At 39.7% G+C, this 20307-nt stretch overlaps 2 protein-coding genes across 3 annotated transcripts; both read right to left on the bottom strand.

The window, feature by feature from the left end:
- Positions 1–618: 618 nt before the first annotated feature.
- On the bottom strand, positions 619–6937 carry LOC145911562 (X-linked interleukin-1 receptor accessory protein-like 2). The gene is made up of 15 exons (XM_082998950.1): positions 6084–6937; positions 5608–5732; positions 5355–5483; positions 5147–5285; positions 4913–5049; positions 4535–4640; positions 4180–4328; positions 3745–3833; positions 3507–3605; positions 3052–3293; positions 2590–2748; positions 2393–2499; positions 1993–2118; positions 1530–1731; positions 619–1144 (listed from the first exon to the last, which is right to left on the bottom strand). The coding sequence occupies exons 1-15, from the start codon at positions 6157–6159 to the stop codon at positions 1128–1130; spliced, it is 1902 nt and encodes a 633-aa protein (XP_082855076.1). The 5' UTR covers positions 6160–6937; the 3' UTR covers positions 619–1127.
- Positions 6938–12153: 5216 nt separating this feature from the next.
- Positions 12154–19218, bottom strand: LOC145910521 (interleukin-1 receptor accessory protein-like 1). Of its 2 annotated transcripts, none has more exons than XM_082997672.1 (15): positions 18022–19218; positions 17195–17343; positions 16905–17036; positions 16604–16751; positions 16201–16334; positions 15809–15914; positions 15601–15746; positions 15270–15355; positions 14895–14987; positions 14340–14584; positions 14017–14175; positions 13650–13756; positions 13459–13584; positions 13017–13197; positions 12154–12777 (listed from the first exon to the last, which is right to left on the bottom strand). In XM_082997672.1, exons 1-15 carry the CDS (start codon positions 18116–18118, stop codon positions 12737–12739), a joined length of 1950 nt encoding a protein of 649 aa, XP_082853798.1. In that variant the 5' UTR covers positions 18119–19218; the 3' UTR covers positions 12154–12736. The 2 variants fall into 2 exon arrangements, with proteins under 2 accessions (XP_082853798.1, XP_082853797.1); XM_082997671.1 differs by having other exon boundaries at positions 12154–12783; positions 18022–19206.
- Positions 19219–20307: the final 1089 nt, after the last annotated feature.

Consider the following 20307-nt stretch of genomic DNA (forward strand, 5'->3'; position numbering starts at 1 on the left):
GCGAATGTACATTATGTAAAGTTTGTTGAAAGGACCCCGAGGATTTACAGGGCTATGTGCACACGAAATTTAAATTTGTTTTTCGTTTCTGTAAAAAAAGCATACGCTATATGACACCATATGAAAACGAGGCCAGCAAACAAACAGTTTCTCAGAAGAGTGGAGGAAAACGCCGGAGGGAAGGAAAACGTCCAAAGTTCTGGATGATGAAAGTGTTTCTTGAAATGTTTTACAAGTTTAGCTACACCATCATCGGTAAAACTACATGCATTTTCTAAAAATGCGAGAATTTCCAAATCATACTTTTACCGATACTTAAAGCAATATACTTTCATGACAAAATTTTACCCTTTTTATCTCTTTTCCCCCTTTTTGAACGGAATCCTTAGTTTCCGCAAGTATTTGAATTTTTGAAGAATTTAATTACCGCTATATCTGTTTTACTTTTTTACTTTTTCGACCGCATGGCATGACCAATTACTTACTAGTGTACGACACACAGTGAATACGGAAAAAAGGTACATTTGAAATTACGGTGCCGACGCATTAACAACCCTATAACTTACCAAACTTCCCACCGTTTAAGAACCACTGGTCTAACCCATCAAACTGTTTAAAAAAAATCCATGGCTGTTTATTTGGAACGAAGCAACAACTCACAAAGTGAACACAATAAACTGCTGATGATTCGGAATGGACGATTCAATAGGATTGATACAGTTGGAACTCATAGATTTAAGTGCAATGAACACCTATGGCTGTCAATTTTGTCACCACCAAATGGTAGAAAGCACAATGAAATCGATTTTAACCTTGTGTAACGCGATATTTCACATAAACAGCATATCATTCAAACAAAGAAAACATGCGGCACATCGTATAGAGCGTAACAAAAGCGGAAAAACCTTTCGCGAAAATAGTGCAATGAATCACGTTTAATTTTTTCTTCACTGGAAAGTCTTTTCATGGGGCTTAATCTCTTGATTACATCATGTTATCATCCAACTTAAAGCGCTCCTATAGGACACCACTTGCCCCCAAATCGCAATCGAGCTTTAAAAATATTTCCCATCTCATCGCAAGCAACGGGATATATAACCACTCCAGAATGTTCTTCATTTCAATGACTACACGTCGACATCATCTGAAAAATTTCGAACAAAAACGAAAGGGTTACCTAAAGAACCTTTGTTTGTCACAAAACACTGAGAGAGCTTGAGGCAGTGGATTATAAACCAATTACGTGCGTTTCACCACCAACGCATTTCATGTTGATTTATTGGGAATACAAGAAATAAAGGTATTTTGTGTTGATGGCTCCTCAGATGAGTTAGAAAACAAAAGTTGGGCCAAGGATACAAAAATTTAGGGAAAACGTATAATCGTCGTTTGAGCAGAGTACTCAACTTAAACAGTGATACGTGCCATTTTCTGTTGTACACTACCCATCATTCTAGCATATGGGTGAATTGCATCCCTGTCTTAATATAGTTATAATAAATACAACAGGTGCAACAACAAAATTTTACCTGATCCAATCTCTGTTGTCGCTGTAATATTGCTGAGAACTCTTTCGACCCCTGATGGATGCATTCCGAATTCAGAGTCCGAGGAGGTCCGTCTCTTCCATCCTTCTCGCTTCCGCAGCTTGGGCATAGCAAGGCGCATCTCTAGCTCGATCTTGCGGCGACAGCAGACGGTCGAACCCGGCCACGCAGTGACAGTGTTAAGCTAATATAAATTTCTATGTTTAATACGTGGAAGCACGGAAGCTGAAAATCGGTGGAAAAATTAGATAGAAAGGTGAAAAAGACTTTACATGACCAAACCAATCAATACTAACTTACAGGTCAAAGATTCTGTTTAAAAAACAACAGAAACTGACGTTGAGATCCAGGCAAAATTAATATTTCTGTGATACTTCCTAATAACAGATCGCAATGACGCTAATTGTCTGGCACCGTTTGTGCGGAGTAACTTTGAATTGTTTACCTCCATTGCTCTTTTGATCATCCTGTAAGTGTCATCTTTTGGTGCATGTTGGTTGACGTACTCCTTCATTCCTGGACCAAGAACGAAAACCATCCTTGATCCCGATTCGATCATCGATTTAAAACCCTGAAACAGAACGACTCATGTCAGTGTTCTTGTGATTCAGAAAACTTGGAACGACAATTAGCCTACAAAATATTAACAAAATTAAAAACCAAGCTAAGTAGCTTAACTTGCAACATTTTTGTCCCCCAATCTTTAGCACCTTATGGTTGCTTTGACAGTTACGAAAAAGTGTCATACGAAACGAAATTTTGTTTTTCAAAACGAAAGTCAAAACGAAATGAAGAAACTTCATGCATTTAGATAGGCTGAACATGCCTCTGGGTATTTTACTCACTTGTTGAAGCTGAAACACGCTCCAGTTGTCACGCACATACTCATGAGACAAAATGATCACGACCCGGTGGCATTTGTTCATCATCCCAACAGAACTCGCAGCGCGAACTAAAAAAAGTAAAAAAGAAACAATTTCATTAGACACAAAATGCGACTTTATGAGAACAAAATGTGTATGTTTTGTCTACAGACACTTACAGCCGTCAAAGCCGTCCTTGTGTTCGTCAAACACAACCAACCCGAGCCCCTCCAGAACTTTACGCACCGCTTCACACGTGTCACGTGTCTGTTGCTGGGCAAATATGTCGATGTCTTTCGAGAAGTGATATGAGAGAAAAGCCCCGTACTGTCTGTCATCTGTGAGTGCAGATAAGATTGGTAAGTTGGTATCCGATATTACATCGCGGGGTGTTAAAAGTTATGCAAACTGAATTGAAGTAGAAATATATATTTTATTTTATAGATTGCACTTATTACAAAAAAACTGTTTATACGTTTACATGAGACCAAAAACAGTAACGCAAATTAAACCACAGATCTTCGAGAATACAACATGTACCACAACCCCTTCACTAACCACCAATGGTCACATACGTTGGTCTTTGCACGATTTAATAGTATAGTTATTCTCAAATTTTCCAAAACCTCTGTATAACTAACCGAGATCGTATGTCCCAAAATAGGTCTTCCAAAAGACAAAGAGGTAGAAACGGAATATCCACACAAGGAGTATTATGAAGATGGCGAGAAAAGCAATACCGAGCCCGATTCCCAACTGAACAGCTCGGGCTATTGCCACGGTCCGCTCATCAAGTTTCACCGTGACGTTGTAAAACGACTTTCTGCCATTGGCCGCTTCGTATACCACTGAATACGTACCGAGGTCGTGGGTTTGTATATTGCTACAAAACAAAAACAAAAATTGCATGATAATTAGTTGGCACTGTGAGTAGTATAGTGCCTTTAAGGCAGCAGGAAAGTGTTCATTCATAAGCATAAATAATCTATTTACTTCTAGTCACCTAGTTTATTTAGCATCCACGAAATCAGTCACACACCGCAAGCGGTTATTTGAGTAACATGAACGAAGGGAAAACAAAACAGCTCTAACTTACACAAGTCGCAGAGTAGCGATGACGTAAGACTCCTCGCCTTTCAGTTGTTCGGGTGTCGGTGGAGTACGGAAGCATTGTGGGTTCGGTTTTTTCAACGATCTGGAAAGTACATAATTTCAATTAGAAATGCGGCAACAGTGCGTGACGTATAACACATCAGCAAAGAAGATAATTTTTGTCGGTGCTTCGGTGGTCATGCGATTGTCCATTAGTTCGAGGAATAGCAAATCGGGATTACCTCATACAAGAATGATGGCTGTTGTTGCCTTCACCGGGATGAAAGCTTCCAGCAACGGTATTGACACATTCGAAATTGCTGTCTCTTGTCTGTAACAAACACAAGAGGAATTGGTTTCAGTTGGGAATGTTCCGGACCGAATTCAAATATTAACATTCAGTCGATTTGAAATTACATTACATTATTCTTCTTAATCCAAATCTTCACAGCAATTCATCGTTTAATCTGCTTTAACTCAGAGCTTTAAAATTTAAAAGTGGGTTTGTGCACTGCCGGTAGAATGCTACGCAACAATGAGACTGCAAGAAGCGAATTAAGGGCAGTGTGCGGAAAACATAATATAATTATGTGAATTAAGTGCCGAATCTGCTGTCTCTTAACGCCTTTTTCGATCAAATGATAAACCTAGAGGAACTTCATGTCATTAAAACAAACCTTATTCCAGTAAGTGGCGATCAGTTTCTCAAACACAACTCCGATTCCGACACCGAGGGAGCAGTTTATTGTGAGGTTGGAACCAATGGTGGGGACTTGATATTCCGGTTTGTCGCATCTTACTATTCCACTCGACTTTGCGTCTTGCACTGCTCAAAATAGTACAGGTTTCAAACAGACTATATATTTTTTTTGTAAAATTGCACTTTTGCTTAAGAATCAAAAACTAGACAAACACGGGAAAATTGATGAAATTAAATAACATTTTTCCTCCGTTTGTATACACTCAAACGTCTAAATAAGTTTAAAAATATTACAGGAAGGTTCGGCAAACTACATATATAACATGACTTACCCTCTGTACATATTCCGTATGTTCTAACATAACGAGTCCTCCCCTTGTACGTCACCGCACATGTGTATACGCCTACATCGCTGCCGAGAAAGTTCTGAAAGTTGAGCTGCAGATGCGAACAGATGCGTTATTGCACGAATACTGTCATATATATAGGAACTACAGTACCATAAGGAGTGGTATTTTAGGCCCCAGATAAACGCGACAGTCTGCGACAAACATATGTACATTTTTAAGGAATCGTTACACAAGCTTGTATTCGTTGCACAAACTTGTCTGTTGTAAAACTCATTTGCTAGCTTTTCAAGGGAAATCCCCCAAACCATATACAAGTCAGATATAGAGACCTTTCTACCCAATAAGTATTTGCCAATTTACCTGTTCAAATGAGTTGCCTCTGCTTAAAGTTAGGTATGTGTTGTTAGGAAGGGTTGCGTTGCAGTTGTGAAGCCACTGTACGGTGAAGTTGTGTGTCTTTCTGTCCAGCTGAACCTTATGACCGACTTCTCCGAGAGCTGCAAGATAACTTGTGTTACAAACATGTCCATTCCACGCTCACCATGTATATTTTTATCAACTTTTTTTGAAACTGACTGAATACAGTTAACGTACATTCACATTTACGTAGAGCGGATTGCATATATTTTGCTGAGCCCCATTTGATATTATCCGGGTTGGAAACAGTCTCGCAAGATTCCACGCGGTCTGTGACCAGCAATGTGACGTCATGAAATTCGCACTTGCCAGGGATCTGACGAAACAACAACAGTTTTAAATATTTCACACAGATAGTCTTGCCTCGTAAGAAGAAAGTTCTTACCGAAGTCCGCACGGTGTAACGCGAATCTTGGTTAAGGTCGGGTGTGACATAGAAGAGAGGTATCAAGAAAAAGATCCCCGACGTTTTGTTAAAAGCAACTTTCCCGCTATCTTTGTCTGTGATAATAATCTGGAAAAAACGAATACCTTTGTTTAGGCGAAAAGTTAACTCCAATATTATCTCCAATCTTTGGTGCAACTGTTTTACCCAAGTCAACAAACCGTACTTGCGGTTTAAAGGTTAAACAACGTACCTGGGCATCAACATTTCCACTTCTAAGAAGGGATCGAGTGAAGTCGTTAAATACAAATTTGTATGGCCACCCCTTGAACCCATCCACAGTCTTGTTGTACAAACTGCAGTTTGAGCTAACAGCACCTTTAAAAAAAGTCCTTACTTAGATTCATACACACTTGATAAGTTAACAATAAGAAAAGTTTATTGCAAAAATTTGGGACGCATCTTAGGTACGACAAAACTAACATCACCCGTGATCAAGTTGGGCCAGGGTATCTCAGTTTTGCAATTCTATTTTTCTGCCCTATATCTTGAGCCCAAATTCCAACACTGCGGATTATTCTTTAACTGGCAATCGATATCTCATGTCAACATTTGTGTAGGACAATATTTTGCGATTAAGTTTGCGCCATTTACATTTTAAACAAACGTATAATTGTTAGGGTCGTTTTGAAAGGAACAAAAACACCCTTTAAATTCATATTTATTTACCTTTGTCAGTAACAGCACCTGTTCTTCCACCAAACGCCAACAGGGAAATTGTCACGGTAAGGCAGAAGCGCAACATTTTCTGTCAGCAATTTAATCTAAAAAATAACGTAAATCATAAACCACTGAACATTGAAACGCTTCGTCAACAGTGGCGGCTGACCATGCAGGAACATTTTTGACAAAGTGTCGTTCACGATAGCGTCCCTAACTGGTCGTGCGGCTTACATCTCCAAGGCTCTTTATGCATAAATAACATACCTCGAGACGTAAAATCAACGTGTGATCTAAAATAATTCTCTGCCTTGAACCAAACAACATATTTTCGTCGCCTTTCGAAAAGTAACCAAGCGCTTGTTTTGTATTTTTCCGCACGATTGGTCGTCGTCAGTCGCGCATCCTGTCTTCGACGTCACACTGTGTCGTTTTGTGACGTCACAATCAAGTTTACAGTAAATCTTGTGGTAAGGAGAAAGTGACAGCCGTGGTAAAACAGTCTGGATCTGGCCGCAGAGGCATTCCTAGTCTGCTCCGTCACGTGAGTCGCATTCTAATTTCGAACCTAAGCGATGCATACTTCCTCGAGTAAAGGTAACTTTTAGTAAATATCCATTTCATTGGTTGGTCGGCTTTTCACCAAGACTTGTGATGCGTAAAAAATGAATTACTGGACCTGTGTTTACGGTGATGAGTCACGCTTGCGCAAACACGGCACAGGTCCTACCTCCCGTACCAACTGAACAGTGCAACAACTTCTGGGTTACATGGCAAAAATAAACTACGAATCCAAGAGTTAACAATCAGTAAAAATCAGTTAGATCTGAAACATGCCTATTTTCATTCTATGAAGATCCGCTGTTTGATTTTCCCTCATAGGGTTTATTTACTATGTTCACAATACCAAGATCAGGCAATACATAAACAGACGACACAGAACAAATCGAGTAGCAGCGCTTCGCTTTCGATTGCAGATCCTAACAAGCACTGCAGCAAACTGGGCAAAATCCACATCATTCATATACGCATGGTTGAAATTGACCGAAGACATCGACGCAAAAACAATACAACTCATCCATGTCGTGACGATTGTTACATAAAAACCGCGAGGGCAAAATTACTAGCCGCACTCTCAAACAATCTTTTAACAGCTCCTCTGAAATTGATTTTGTCTGATGGCTCCACGTCTGATTCATATGATCTGAAACGATTTCCAAACCGCGATGTTTGAATTCGCCCGGGGCTCGGCGTACTTAACCTCTCGAGCTGTTTACGGCTCGTGACTAATGCAATGATCTGGCGTTTATAAACGGTATCCAGGACAATTGAAACGTATTATTTCGGCCAATTGAACCTGGTAACGACAGTAAATAGGCTTGGGCTGGATTCAGCAAATGAACAGCAAAAATAAAAAGCCCGAATTTTAACGTAGACGTTGAGAGAGTTAAAGTGTAATGGACCTTAAACGTTAACATAGGGGCAAGTTACCCCTTGCCCCTATGACATAACAAACGAACACAAAATGCTTTGCGTCTTATATGAAATGTTTGTTTGAAAACGTTTCGAAAACCAATTATCGTTGATGATAACTTGATAGCAGAAACGCATAGCAGCATAATGTTTTTGGCGCTGATTCGATGAAAATGATTTGACTTGAAGACAAAGGCAAAGGAAATAACCCTACTGAATTGGTTAAGCCGTAAACTTTGTGCAAAAACATGGAAAAATTGCGGGAAAGTTGCTTCTTAAACCGCGTGCCCGAACCAGGACCTTTACCGAGTATTTTTGTACGGCACGACTTCCAGACATCGCGTGCTTCGCCCAAACACCATACTGTGGTAAGTCCCGAGACCAAATATATTGCCTCAATCTTTTGGCGCGTGTTGTGTAAATCTACGAGTCGAACATGATGTTTTGTGGCCGGCCGTGTCTTTAAACACTGGGTGTCACAGCTCGCGACGATAACCGCGAATTTTTTTTCTATAAACTGCTCTCGAGACTCGGCTTAAGTCAATACGTTATCAACATTGGCCCAGATTTAGAAACAGCAGATTTTTGAATAGCGTTGAAATCTATATAACGACTCTTAGACGTGGCGGTACTTCCTTATTGGTCCACATGGGCACAAGACCTAGAATAAACTTGATGCATTCGAAATAGAAAAGTGTGACTTGCGATTTGACGAACATGCAAAACTCGTGTTACGTGTTCGAACTCGTGTTCGCACTACACACGTTGCCATGTTCATATCTAAGAAAGTCAACAAATCACTGTATCCGTTTCTTATTACCTATTTCAATAAATTTCTGTTCATACAAAACCACTTTACATTGCTGATTTTTCTTTATCCATATTTTCTCAATTTGTTTACAAATACATACGTCAGCATGATGCGTTTATTAACTACCGTGACCAAAAAAAGATCTCCTTTCGCTGTTACCAAAGCTTTTACGTCATAACTGATCACGTGGAATGACGTGGCGAATTGCGGAAAAGATGGGTTTGACCTTTTCAGGTTAGTCACCCACCTGCGGTATGGGTGAATTGTTATTGAAACCTTAATATTCACATTCATTATAAACACCAATGTGGACTCATTTGACGTGTACGGTTGATAACAACACGTTTAGAAGCCGAAACCAGCGGCCGTCACACGCAACAAGAATCATTTCCTATCGCTCGTCACGAATAGCAGGAAACTTCAAGCTGCCTGAACTTATTAGCCCAACAAACGGTCTGTTCATTGAAGCTTAACCTTACAATGCGACTAAAAGTAAAGCAAGCCTACACTTGTTTGTCTGTATATGTATACGCACAGTTGTATATATGCGCAGACCCCGTAACTTTCAAAAGAATATGATTTCCTATAACACTTCATATATCACACCTATCATATATCGTATTTCCAAAAAGAACGGACCAACAACCAGCATGACGGCTCTACTAAAGGTACTTGATACTGACCAAAACAAACTTTGTGAATGGGTAGGACTGACGACAGACAACAACATAACATCCCCCTCTTTTACGTCACGTTCTCTCGTTGAAACAGCACGTTGTAGGTCACGTGAGCGCTGAATCGTGAGCAAGTGGTTCGGCGGTTGAGAGTTATGAGACATCACTAAAGGCACGCGCACAGAAAATGCCTCCCACAACCGGTTGAAGCGTAATCCATGCTACAGTTAACATAAAGTTGTAACGCAAGGTTGTAAATTTCTGTCAATGATGCTGCCAAGTATAATTATAATAAATAAAAGGCACTTTTGGCAATACAAAAAAAACTTTTTATTACAAGTTTTGTCATGCAACAACCTTTATCAGGATGTTCTTAAATGTGCGCAAACAACATGGTAAATTTCAAAGTTCAACCACACAAAACGCGAGAATAGAAGGAGAAGAACGACACGGAAACAAATGAAAACTAGCACCTGCAATTTAATCTTAACGGAGACTGAAAAGCGAGCTACGTAGCACTATTCCAGAGTCCAGGTCATTAAGCTACGACACACACGAATTGTATTGTTGTACAATCAACAAGCTTACACACAATGCGTGATACGTTTGCTCCACTTAATCTATAGTCTCTTTTTTTCACTGTTTAGTGAATTAAAAATATCTTTTTTGTCTTTGGCTTTTAAACTGAGACGAACTTATAAACACCAACCAGCTAAAGTAAGCGAATGTTATACTTCCACATCAACATCGTAGCGTTACGTTACTCACCGTGGGAAGGTATTTATTCAAACAACCTATAGGGAAGTGACGCAAGGCAATTCGACTCCGCTTTCATGAAAATTACGCACAAAATGTACATAGGCAGTCATTGAAAAAGTATGGTGATACAATGTGGTTCATGCACATCTTCTATAAGAACACTTACATGCACGGGCAAGTAGCCACGCATGTATTGCTTGTAGGTAAGTTAGAAAGCTTAGAAAGGAAGGCAAATTAGAATGGATGCAAACAACTAGCTTTAACTATGTCGCAAACACGCCCATGTTTGGTTACACGGACTTTGTACAGTTATTATTGTCCTGAAATGACTCACGTTTACATTTACTTGGACCAATAACTAATGCTATCTGACATAAAGTGTTTTAGGTCCTATAGGCAAGTTACGAAAACCTTTACTGTAGTAAACACAGTATTTGGTTTAATGTTCAAAAGCCATATACATGCATACTATGCCTTCCGGGACATTTGACGTCAGCACGCTACAAGCGCCCACTCCATACATCGTACGGATTTGCAGTTGGAGATAACATGACGACAGTACCGAATTAAGCGAGCACTTACAATCATTTCGCGGAAAGGCGTCCCACTCGGCAATTATCGCCTTCAGATAGTTGGACTTTTCGAGCCGTCTGCAAAAATCTTACTCTGGTAACAATGAGAAGCAGCAATGACGTATGTCAGGATTGCGATAAGTCGTGACTGCCCTCAGATCCAAATAGCGCACTTCATGCGTGACATCATAACAAACCGCATACATGTCCTAATGGACTACACAAAAGACAAAGCCTTCACTTCGGCGAAAAATGTCATTTCAGCACACTTCACACGTACGGTTAAAACTGACTTCCCCATGAGTTTTTATTGCACAAAATAGCAGGCCCTATACCTCTGCCTGTTTACACAACGAAGTCACTCCCAATACATGTGCGGTACTGATGGTCACGGCAGCTCCGCCTTTCTACGCAGTTTGAGGTACTTTGGTCGATGTTTCCTGCGTTTCATTTGCCGACGATCGAATTGCAGAAACATTGGGCCATTTCTTTTGCTAGCAGGAAACTGAGCCCAATAAATTAAGTGAACAGAAAAAAGACAAACCGAACCGAAGCACGTCATTCACGAGCCACAGTCTCAATAAAAAGCTAGTTGCGAAGTCCGAAAATCTTGTCTTGAAAATCTGCAAACTTCACAAAACATACCCGACCGAGTGCATTCAAAGATTTTCATGCCAAACGCAAATGGCTGCGATTGTGTAAGACAAGCAACGTGAAACAACCCTCAGAAGGTCGATTATTTCCACGTATGTGACAAACATTACCAAGCCACTCTCCTTTTGTAGCTGAAGCGTATCAAAATTTAAAACCGCTTTATAAAGCTGCTAAGATATTGCTATTTCGACGATTACAAAACTTAACATAGCAATGCACTTTTTCAACCATCTGCTGCCTTCTTACCACAACAGCAGCAAGACTTCCTTGTATGGCGAACCTAAAGTTTCAGACAAGGACGGTGCAATTCCAATGGAGTTTATGTGGTGGTATTTTATCCCAGTAAGAGTATCGGGTTCGTATTTATATTAAGATGATTGAGAACTTCCAGGAAATCAAGAGTAACACGACACGGTGTACAGGGGAATTTTTATCGTTCGGCTCTCCACTTAACTTCCTTGCAGGAAAGTAGTCATCGCCTATACTCCAACCCTTCTGGCATGCTTATCCACCACAGGCTATTTTATTGACTCAATTGCCAAATATAACGGTTTGTGCGGTGGTCGGAAGTTGGGGGCAGTTGCTGCCTTGAGAAATATAGTTTAAACATGTAAGCTTCCTATAGGAAAATTTCCACCCTTCTAATGACCAATTTTGACAAACACCATTGTTGTTGTTTCTCAACCAACAGACCCATTTCAACTGCAAAGTCACCAACATTGAAACAGTGTCTGCCAGGATAGTTGGTCGCCAAGAACGTCGAACAGTATCGTACTAAACGTCACGTGATCATAGTTTTGTTAAACTTCGAACGAAACTTGAGATGATTTCTACAAGCGAAGCGCTTACCAAACCGCAGACCCAAAACTTGTCCATTAACACTTTATTACGCTGATTAGATTGGTTGATTAATGCAAATTAATGCATATATTGCCGATTGTTTTTTGATTGTCGTATGCTGCTTTCGCCGCTACTATTAAACTCATTACGACGCATCTTAGAGAAATCTTAGAAAATCCTACTAAGTTGTGTGCTCAACAATTTATTTTTATTTTTATCAGGTAGTTGACCAAATATTCTTAGCTTGTCCACCTCAAAGCAAATAAAATTCCATTCTACCTTAATCTATGTGCAAGTCGAAACAGAAATCGTTTATTACAGTTGAAGAATAAAAATACTCGGGTTAGTTAGGAATGTAGGCAAAAACCACCCTGTCAACTGCAGCGAGTAGTTCAAAATTTAACAACATACTCTGAAGGCAGAGGTGCCTTAGTAATGCTACTGTCACAATATATACAGTTCCTATTTCAAAAACTTCGCGCAGACAAAGATCAGCGATAAACTTTAACAAATGGAAATGAAGCAACATTTTGAAAGAAAATGAATCACCAGAGAAACAGCAAATATTTATTTCGAAGATATGTACATAATGGTTGGGAATTCACAGCTGAACTTTGTGTTTTGTTTTATTGCATCTATAAAATTAGTTTACATCAGTCTCAAGGTTAAGAAATGCCGGCCGGGCGAAAGCCAATCATTTTTTTACACATTGCATCGCGCCACAAAGTCATGCAAAAAGAAATGGACGTGTCTTCGACACAAAAACAGGCGAAATATATCAAAAGAAAAAAAAAACATCACCATAATGTTTGTGCATTGCTGCAGTAAAGTGATTGCCAGGAAATTTGTGCTCTTCGCAGATATCCGGGCCTGCGATTTCTAGACGGCTTGTGGGGACGCGCCGTTAATACCGGATTCGGCTGCATCTTAACGAAAACAAGATTTGCCCATGTATAAACAATGTACACTGGGACAAACATAGATAAAAGTTTAGTAAAACGATCAAAATTGGGGTCTTGGGGCCAAAAAAGCTTTTTACTTTTGTACAACTGCGACAATTGCAACGGCCTCCATCAGATAGAATCGCAAAACTACGTTTAAGTGAAGCTTGACAAATTTCAGTTTCGTTTACTATTACAATCCATTTCCAAAATCTCACCGGGGCTGATGTCTGTAAAAGCTGTGGTGTTGCTATAAAAACGGTCAATGCCATTTGGGTGATCTCCATTGAGATTACGATCAGTTCTGTGTTGAACTTTCGGCATAGCCATTTTCATCTCTAGGTCCAATTGGTTGCCACAACAGAGGGAATTGCATGGCCACGAGATAGCGTAGTTGATCTACGAAAATAGAACAGGAAAAACGTTTAAACGTTGGTTAATGAGCTCGATCCACATGGCCAGGATAGGCTTATCACCAAACAATTATAAAATGGGAAACCGTGGTTATTGACAAGCAAACCTCCTGTGCACAATTATCAGACATTGGTCGCAAACAACAGTGGTAATTCTTGCAACGTCTGCGTTTAGCGGTTATACACAATGGCTTCCTTGTGCAGCACGTACAGCTGATAAACAAGCTATGTCGCCAGCCAGACTGACCTTTACAGCCCGTTTAATCATTCGGTATGTGTCATCTTTAGCGGAGTGCTGGTTAATGTATTCTCGCATACCAGGCACCAGAATGAAAATCATCTTGGAGCCGGACTCGATCATTCCTTTAAAGCCCTAAAACAGAAAAATAATGTAAATTAGAATTCGTTGTTAATTAAAATGGGTGCTGTATAATGTACCTGTTGAAGTTCAAACACACTCCAATTATCTTTGACGTACTCACTGCTGAGAATGATCACGACACGGTGGCAGTTTGTCATCACGTTAATCGCATTTTCCGCCCGAACTAGAAAACACAGTTGTTGCAATAACAGCATAAACGACCAATTCTGGACCACAGTAGTTCGGTGCGATTGTGCCAATCACTTAAACTGTTTGCAAAGATTGCGTAACCTGCTTTTACAGAGTTAATTTGCAGCGCTATAGAAATATAGAACACTATTGCAAAATTCTTTAGAAAAGTCATGGATACTATGGCAGTTAACAAAACACAGGTGAGTGAATTGGTTTAAATTTTTTAATTAAATCACAGTTAACTACACTCACATCCAGGAGCTCCGTCCTCGTGTTCATCGTAAGCACTGAATCCAAGCTTTTTCAACTGAGAACGCACGCTCTTGCAAGCATCCTGAATGGTCTTCTGGGCAAAAACATCGCTTTCCCTGGAGTAGTGATAGGAAAGATATGCACCGAATTGTTTGTCGTCTACAAAAATGACAAAAAAGTCTTCAAGCCAACAGATCACATGTTTTTTTTTCGTAAAAATCATTTGGAAAATTGTTTTCTACGGCAAAAATATATTATGTGGGGAGTTAAGAATTAAAAACAATAAGAAATGAATATTGTTTGAAAAGCTCTTTTAAGCTTACCGATTCCATGTGGTCCGAAGTACGTCTTCCAAAACACTGCCACGTAGAAGCGGAAGACGAGAAGCAGGATTAGAATGAGAATTACAAAGCATGCGATTCCCACCCCGAGTCCAATTGCCAGAGCCTTCTGTTGAGCATCCGTGGCGCTATCGTCAAACACAACTTCAACAGTTCGGTTCATTTCAATGCCCGACGGGCTTCTAACCAATAGCGTGTAGGTCCCCAGATCACTCTGATTGACGTTACTGCGGAGAAGATGATATATTTAACGCATATTTCTTATTCGTTGCTCCCTTGCGGATTTGGTGGTAGCGCCGCAAAGATTCAGCTCTGCAAAGGTTGGATAAAAAGGTACATAATAAAACTGAAATGATGAAATATAAATTAATTGACATCATCAGGTTCAATGCATATTTGAAAAAGAGGTTGGACACAAGATATCACAAAAATGGTTATTACATTGTTATTACATTCAATTTATCATTACTGATAACATTCAACTTGACTTTCCAACTGTAACAACACGTCTATATAGGCTTACAAAGAGCAACATACACAAGAAAAAGGCGGATAGTCAGTTCATTCCCCTCTGGGACAACTTCAGACTCGGCAATCGGTTCTTTGTAGCAAATCCTTTTCGTCCCACTCCTGAAATGTATTTAGATATATCTTGAATGACTAAACCATTTCGAAAATGCAAATTGTAATTGGGGCTGCTGACACTACGGAGTGTATGCCGGAGTGTATCTGAAAGCCTATGGAAACGTATAAAAATTTTAAGGACTGTTTGAGTAGATTTTCTCCCAGGGCTAAACAATGGCTACTAGCAGTACAACGTCATATGTGTGCATACACAAGTTTTTATATAGTTTATGTGTGTTGCCATGGTCACCAGCAATGGCGTACTAAGTAGGAATGTTGTTATTTCACCTGTAGCACTGATGATTATAACCGTCTTCAGCTCTGTTGAGTGTTGGTCCGCTTGCGAAAAGAAAACATTCAAAATTTGAATCCACCTGAAATCAAAAAAATTTCACATGTTCGAGGCCCTTGTTTACAATCAAACTGTTGCCCACAGTAATTCGCATAAACATCAAGAGTAAATTGGCTTCGATAAAAAGAGATGTGAGCTTGCATGTGTCTTCAAATTGACCGCAGTATTTGAGCTTTTCAAGTAAGTTCATAAGCGGTGCACATTTAAATTAGAACCAACAGCAACTTGGAATCTGCAACTACGACAGGTTGTGTCCTGATAACTTACCTTCGACCAAATAACCCGAGTGAATGATGACGAAGCTCCTGTCCCAACGTTGGCAACACATTCAAGAGTGACGTTCGCACCAAACGTTGTCACGGCAACAACAGAACTTCGACATCTGATGGCTGGTCTTCCAGTTGCTTTTGGGGCTGCATTAATTCGTTAAGAACTTTTTGCTAGTTTAATGCTTACGTTAAAAAGAGGCACCCACCGTTTACGCATATGTGATAGTGAACGGCGTACGCGGTCATGTTTTTGTAAGTTACGGCGCACGTGTAGATTCCGGGGTGTTGGTAATCCACTGAAGTAATGCTCAGCTATTAAATATAGAAAAAAGGAAAGTTTTTATCTGGTGTCAGAGTGTCTGGCCAAAACCTATAGAGTAATATTTGCTTAAAGTTGTGTGGTTTATGATGCAATGACTTTGGCTTCAACTCTTCTGTTCATTTTGAAAGGTCTAACGATTTTGGAAACAAAATTTGGTTTGTTTTTTTGCAGAACAAAATTATGAGCGACATTTGGCTAAAATAAAATGGCAAAAAAACCGTTAACGTATGTGGATTCCACTACCTTTAGCAGCTTTAACTAAAACATTGGGCTTACCCCATCAAAGGAGCTGTCTGGCACGTCTCTAACTGATGTGTTGTTGGGGAATGTGGTGGAGCAGTTGTACAGCCATTCGACAGTAACATTGTGCCTCTCATCTAGGAACACTTTAGGATTGGCGTCCCGAGGCGCTGAAAGTACAAGTATAAAGTGACCATCTCGCAAAAGAACTTTGACATAGAAGTCAGTCCTGAATTGGTGTGTTTTAGATGTATATGGATATAAATAGTTGTTTGAACTGTATGCAGAAAAAACTTCGCATGTGTTTTCCAGTCGAACGCGCGAAATCGCAAGCACATTCGGACCGACTTATAGCCCCACTGAACAATCGGTAAAACTATATACATATATATATACTTATATATGCATTTCATATGCACATTGAGCGGCTGTCATTTACTTGAACAGTGGCCGATCCATATATGATTCAACGTCCTCGGGATGCTGGTTGTTGGCATCGCTTGCTGTGCATCCTGACAGGTATTGTAGAGGGGATGGGAAACGTTAAATGTGATGCGGTTAGACTGGCATTCGGAATGTTCGGGAAACTGGAAACAATTAACCCACATGAATTGTGGCGGGAGCACGTGATGTGTGGTTTTAATACGTAAAGTTAAACTGCATCAAAATTAACAAACGATCAATTCGCTGTATAGTATTAGTTACATGTATCACTAATGGCCTGTATACAGCATGCTTACCACTATATCGACGTAATAAACCAACGAAACGCCTTCCACTAGATCGGGTGTGTACGCTACTTGAAATGGTGAAGCGAAGTCCATGGTTTGGTTGTACAATACGTGACCTGTGGTGGCGTCGGTAAGTAAACACTAAGACAGAAAACGGAAGGTGATTAATTGACCATTGTTTGGCTCGCGGAATAACATTCCAGTGGTGTATCAATTAATTTTCGTATCCTCTTAAACCAACAACTTTTACTAGGAGCAAAACTTGTGATATGAACATGTGACATACAATAGTACTGTACCCATGTTTCCACGAGATCCACGTCAACTTCGTAATAATCCACGCGGTCGTAAAGAAAATCAATGTAGTCGTTGCAGTCAATTTCGCCCGGCCATCCAGCATAAGTATGTTTCGTTTCGTTTTTAACTTGGCAGGTAAAACCCTCCACCTCTAAAAGTGTTTTGGTAAATAAAGAAGCATTAGTTTTCTGAATTATTTTATTGCTTTCCACGTGAGTGTTAATGCGTCTTACGACGAAGTGAAAGAAAAATTTTTGCAGTCGCACAGCAACACGTGGGAATGCGGGCCTATACGCGCTACTTCAATATAGGGCAGGTTTCTATTTCCCATTGATCAGAATGCAAAATAACTTTTTTATATGGTAATAGGACATCACAATAATCGAAATAGAGGAAATAAAAGTGAGTAAGATTTTAAAATCTTCACATGGTGTTGTTTGTGCATTTCTCCTCAACCGAGCGCAAATTTCGTACCCTGATATTGTGTGTGTAAATAAAAATACGCAGTGGAGATGTAAATAAACCATCGTGACCGTCTGTATGTTGCTTGAATCAGTTCAATTAGAAGACATGTTAGTGCATAATTTAATCAATATCATATTGCCGAAGTAGGTTTTTTCTCCATACACGAAACACGACTAGGTGTCACCTTTGTTACGGATCTGGCGCCTTGACCGGTATTGCAAATTAAGTAGATTTTTTTACTACACCGGAATTCGAACCCAGGATATCCTGGATTCCAATCAGGTTTGCAGTACAGGGTTATTATAAATATTAACTATCCATTTTTAGGGTTAAACAAACGATTCATCTACTGTACTTCACTTACCCCTCGTTGATTGAGCAGCAGAAAAGGCACACAGGGTAAAAATTTCCGTCAATACAAACATTAACTTTGTATTCCATCTTATTTCCGGAAGAAACATTTTGTGATCAGCCACAAATTTCCAAACGAGATACAGTTAAAATAAAAATACGACTGCTGTCGATCTAAGACAAAGTCAAGCATAATTATTTTTTCGAAATTTTAATCTTAAATGTAACACAACAATATTTTTGAAAAAAAACCCTTATTACCATTGGACGACTATTCTATTTCTAGCCATATGGTTTAAAATGCACATGGCTGTAAACCAAGGTATTTTAGTGATACTACAACTGAGAGCCTTGTCGATATCCAATACATCAATTCCCCCTTCGAAGTAAATGCCCGAAGTTGAGATTGCATTTCCCGCTACACCCATCCGCGAACTCACCAGAGGAGATCAAATCAAATACCGACAGTTTCTAAACTTGCTCAAGTCATTTTATTGATTCTTCCACGACAAGGTCTACCATGACACAGAGTGGCAGCTCGACGCCATGCGGCGTAAGTGCAATTCCTTAAATAACGCCCAAGAGAAGTTTACTCCCAAAGCATTAAATCATTTATTCAAACTGACGTTGAAACAATTGCTACAAATCAAACTTTGCAAAAAGGACAGTGGACTATATGCAAAACATAGATCGATAAAAAAAAATAAAAAATGAATCTCTCGGCTTTGGCTAGTCTAACCCGAACAACTTTATTCACAAAAAGTGTAGGATAGAAACAGTGTAAGTTACAAAAATCGATATTTTTTCCTGCAAATGGGAAAGCGTATTCACATGTATACGAAAAAAACAAAGTTAATAAACAAAAGAATGCCGACCTTCCTTCAGCTCAATTGAATATTGATTGTCACTGGCGAAGAGGGCGTCGCCCTAAACTCGCCATAAATAATTGAAAAACCACCCTTGATAGTGTCTATAGGCGCGTAAATGCAAATGCATCGCGCTGCCGTCGATTTAAGATAATTGCGTCACACTTTCAACGACATGACGTAACATCTGAGTTTCGAGTCTTACGTTCGATGCGTCAATGAGCGTCGGATGGCAATACTTCGATTTGATATTTCCACTTTACAGTAAAAAACCTTTACAGCATATCCCGTAGAACGCACATGAACTTTATTATAGACAGCTATTATTTAAAGTGAATCTACAAGATGAATTAAAACAAGACAGTATATATTGACTAAGGCTTCGCTCCCTTAGCAGTAACCGAGCTTCGACGACCGTTAATGCGGAAAAGAGCTTAAATATTTTATGACAAGATTACATGCGACTTTAAGTACATACCAGTCTAGTTCAGTTGCAACGGAAGAATAAAGAAACTTGATGCTTCACAATTTCTAACGTTCATACAATCGGATGCACCTCAAGTGACTACATTTCCCGTAACTCGAAAATACAAACCAAGTTAGCATATATTGTTCATATTTACAGCGTCCAAAAAATATTTTAGATTCTCAGCTGCTATTTCTCATGTTAAAAAAGTCCTAAACTAATGAACAGCTGTGAAAGCACAAGCGCAGGAAAAAAACCTTCAAATTGCTAGAAATATCACATGCTGCCAACCGGCAATAAATTTAAGGATACTTCTACACAAGTTCTAGGCGTTCGTAATGCCGTAATGCCTCTGCAGCACCGAACAGGCCCCGGTTTTGCCTATGGTCATTAAAAGAAAGAAAGTTTTTTTCTTTTTTCCGGTCGGTGAACTCTCGTCTGGGCGGGAAACCCCGCAACCGGAATTACGTTTCTTGAGGTTGAATCTATTTCCATCCAGGAAATATATTTCTTTTTGGTTTGTACATTTGAAAGCGGCGAAGGACCGCAATGCAAATGGCCAATGCGCAATGCAAATGCCCTATTTTGATACGCCGTCAGTGCCCAAGCGCGCTTCACAAAAAAAATTTGCTCGTGGCTTTTACCACAGAGGCGAACACACAGCGCACACACTACTTCGTGAACTAACGTTATAAAAATAAGGCCCTTCTGGGAATAAAAAACGAACCTGTTTACTTTTCTCAACATTTCGGTCTTTTTGGGCTTATTGAGAGTTGGTGCACTAAGTTGGATGATGGATGCGGTACACACCATCGTTATTAATTGATTAAACAGCAACTTCGTCCCTACAAAGGTTAGATTTACGAAACGATGATTGTGTTTGAGCGAATGGTATGAAATACACGCCGATGACGAAAAGATGTTGTGACACTTTCACAAGATGTATTGAAAAACGACCAAAAACTTA

This window comes from Ascidia mentula, chromosome 8 (assembly GCF_947561715.1).
Source record: "Ascidia mentula chromosome 8, kaAscMent1.1, whole genome shotgun sequence".
Lineage (NCBI taxonomy): Eukaryota > Metazoa > Chordata > Ascidiacea > Phlebobranchia > Ascidiidae > Ascidia > Ascidia mentula.

Bases quoted from the DNA above. Each gene is read 5' to 3' on its own strand.
- LOC145911562 (XM_082998950.1), bottom strand. From the start codon at position 6,159: ATGTTGCGCTTCTGCCTTACCGTGACAATTTCCCTGTTGGCGTTTGGT. The intron at 4,329-4,534 runs GTAAGTCATGTT...TATTTTGAGCAG, and splicing joins ATACGGAATATGTACAGAGG to TGCAAGACGCAAAGTCGAGT. The intron at 3,294-3,506 runs GTAAGTTAGAGC...TTTGTTTTGTAG, and splicing joins ATCGCTACTCTGCGACTTGT to CAATATACAAACCCACGACC.
- LOC145910521 (XM_082997671.1), bottom strand. From the start codon at position 18,118: ATGTTTCTTCCGGAAATAAGATGGAATACAAAGTTAATGTTTGTATTG. The intron at 14,988-15,269 runs GTGAAATAACAA...AATACATTTCAG, and splicing joins TATAATCATCAGTGCTACAG to GAGTGGGACGAAAAGGATTT. The intron at 13,198-13,458 runs GTCAGTCTGGCT...CTATTTTCGTAG, and splicing joins TGATTAAACGGGCTGTAAAG to ATCAACTACGCTATCTCGTG.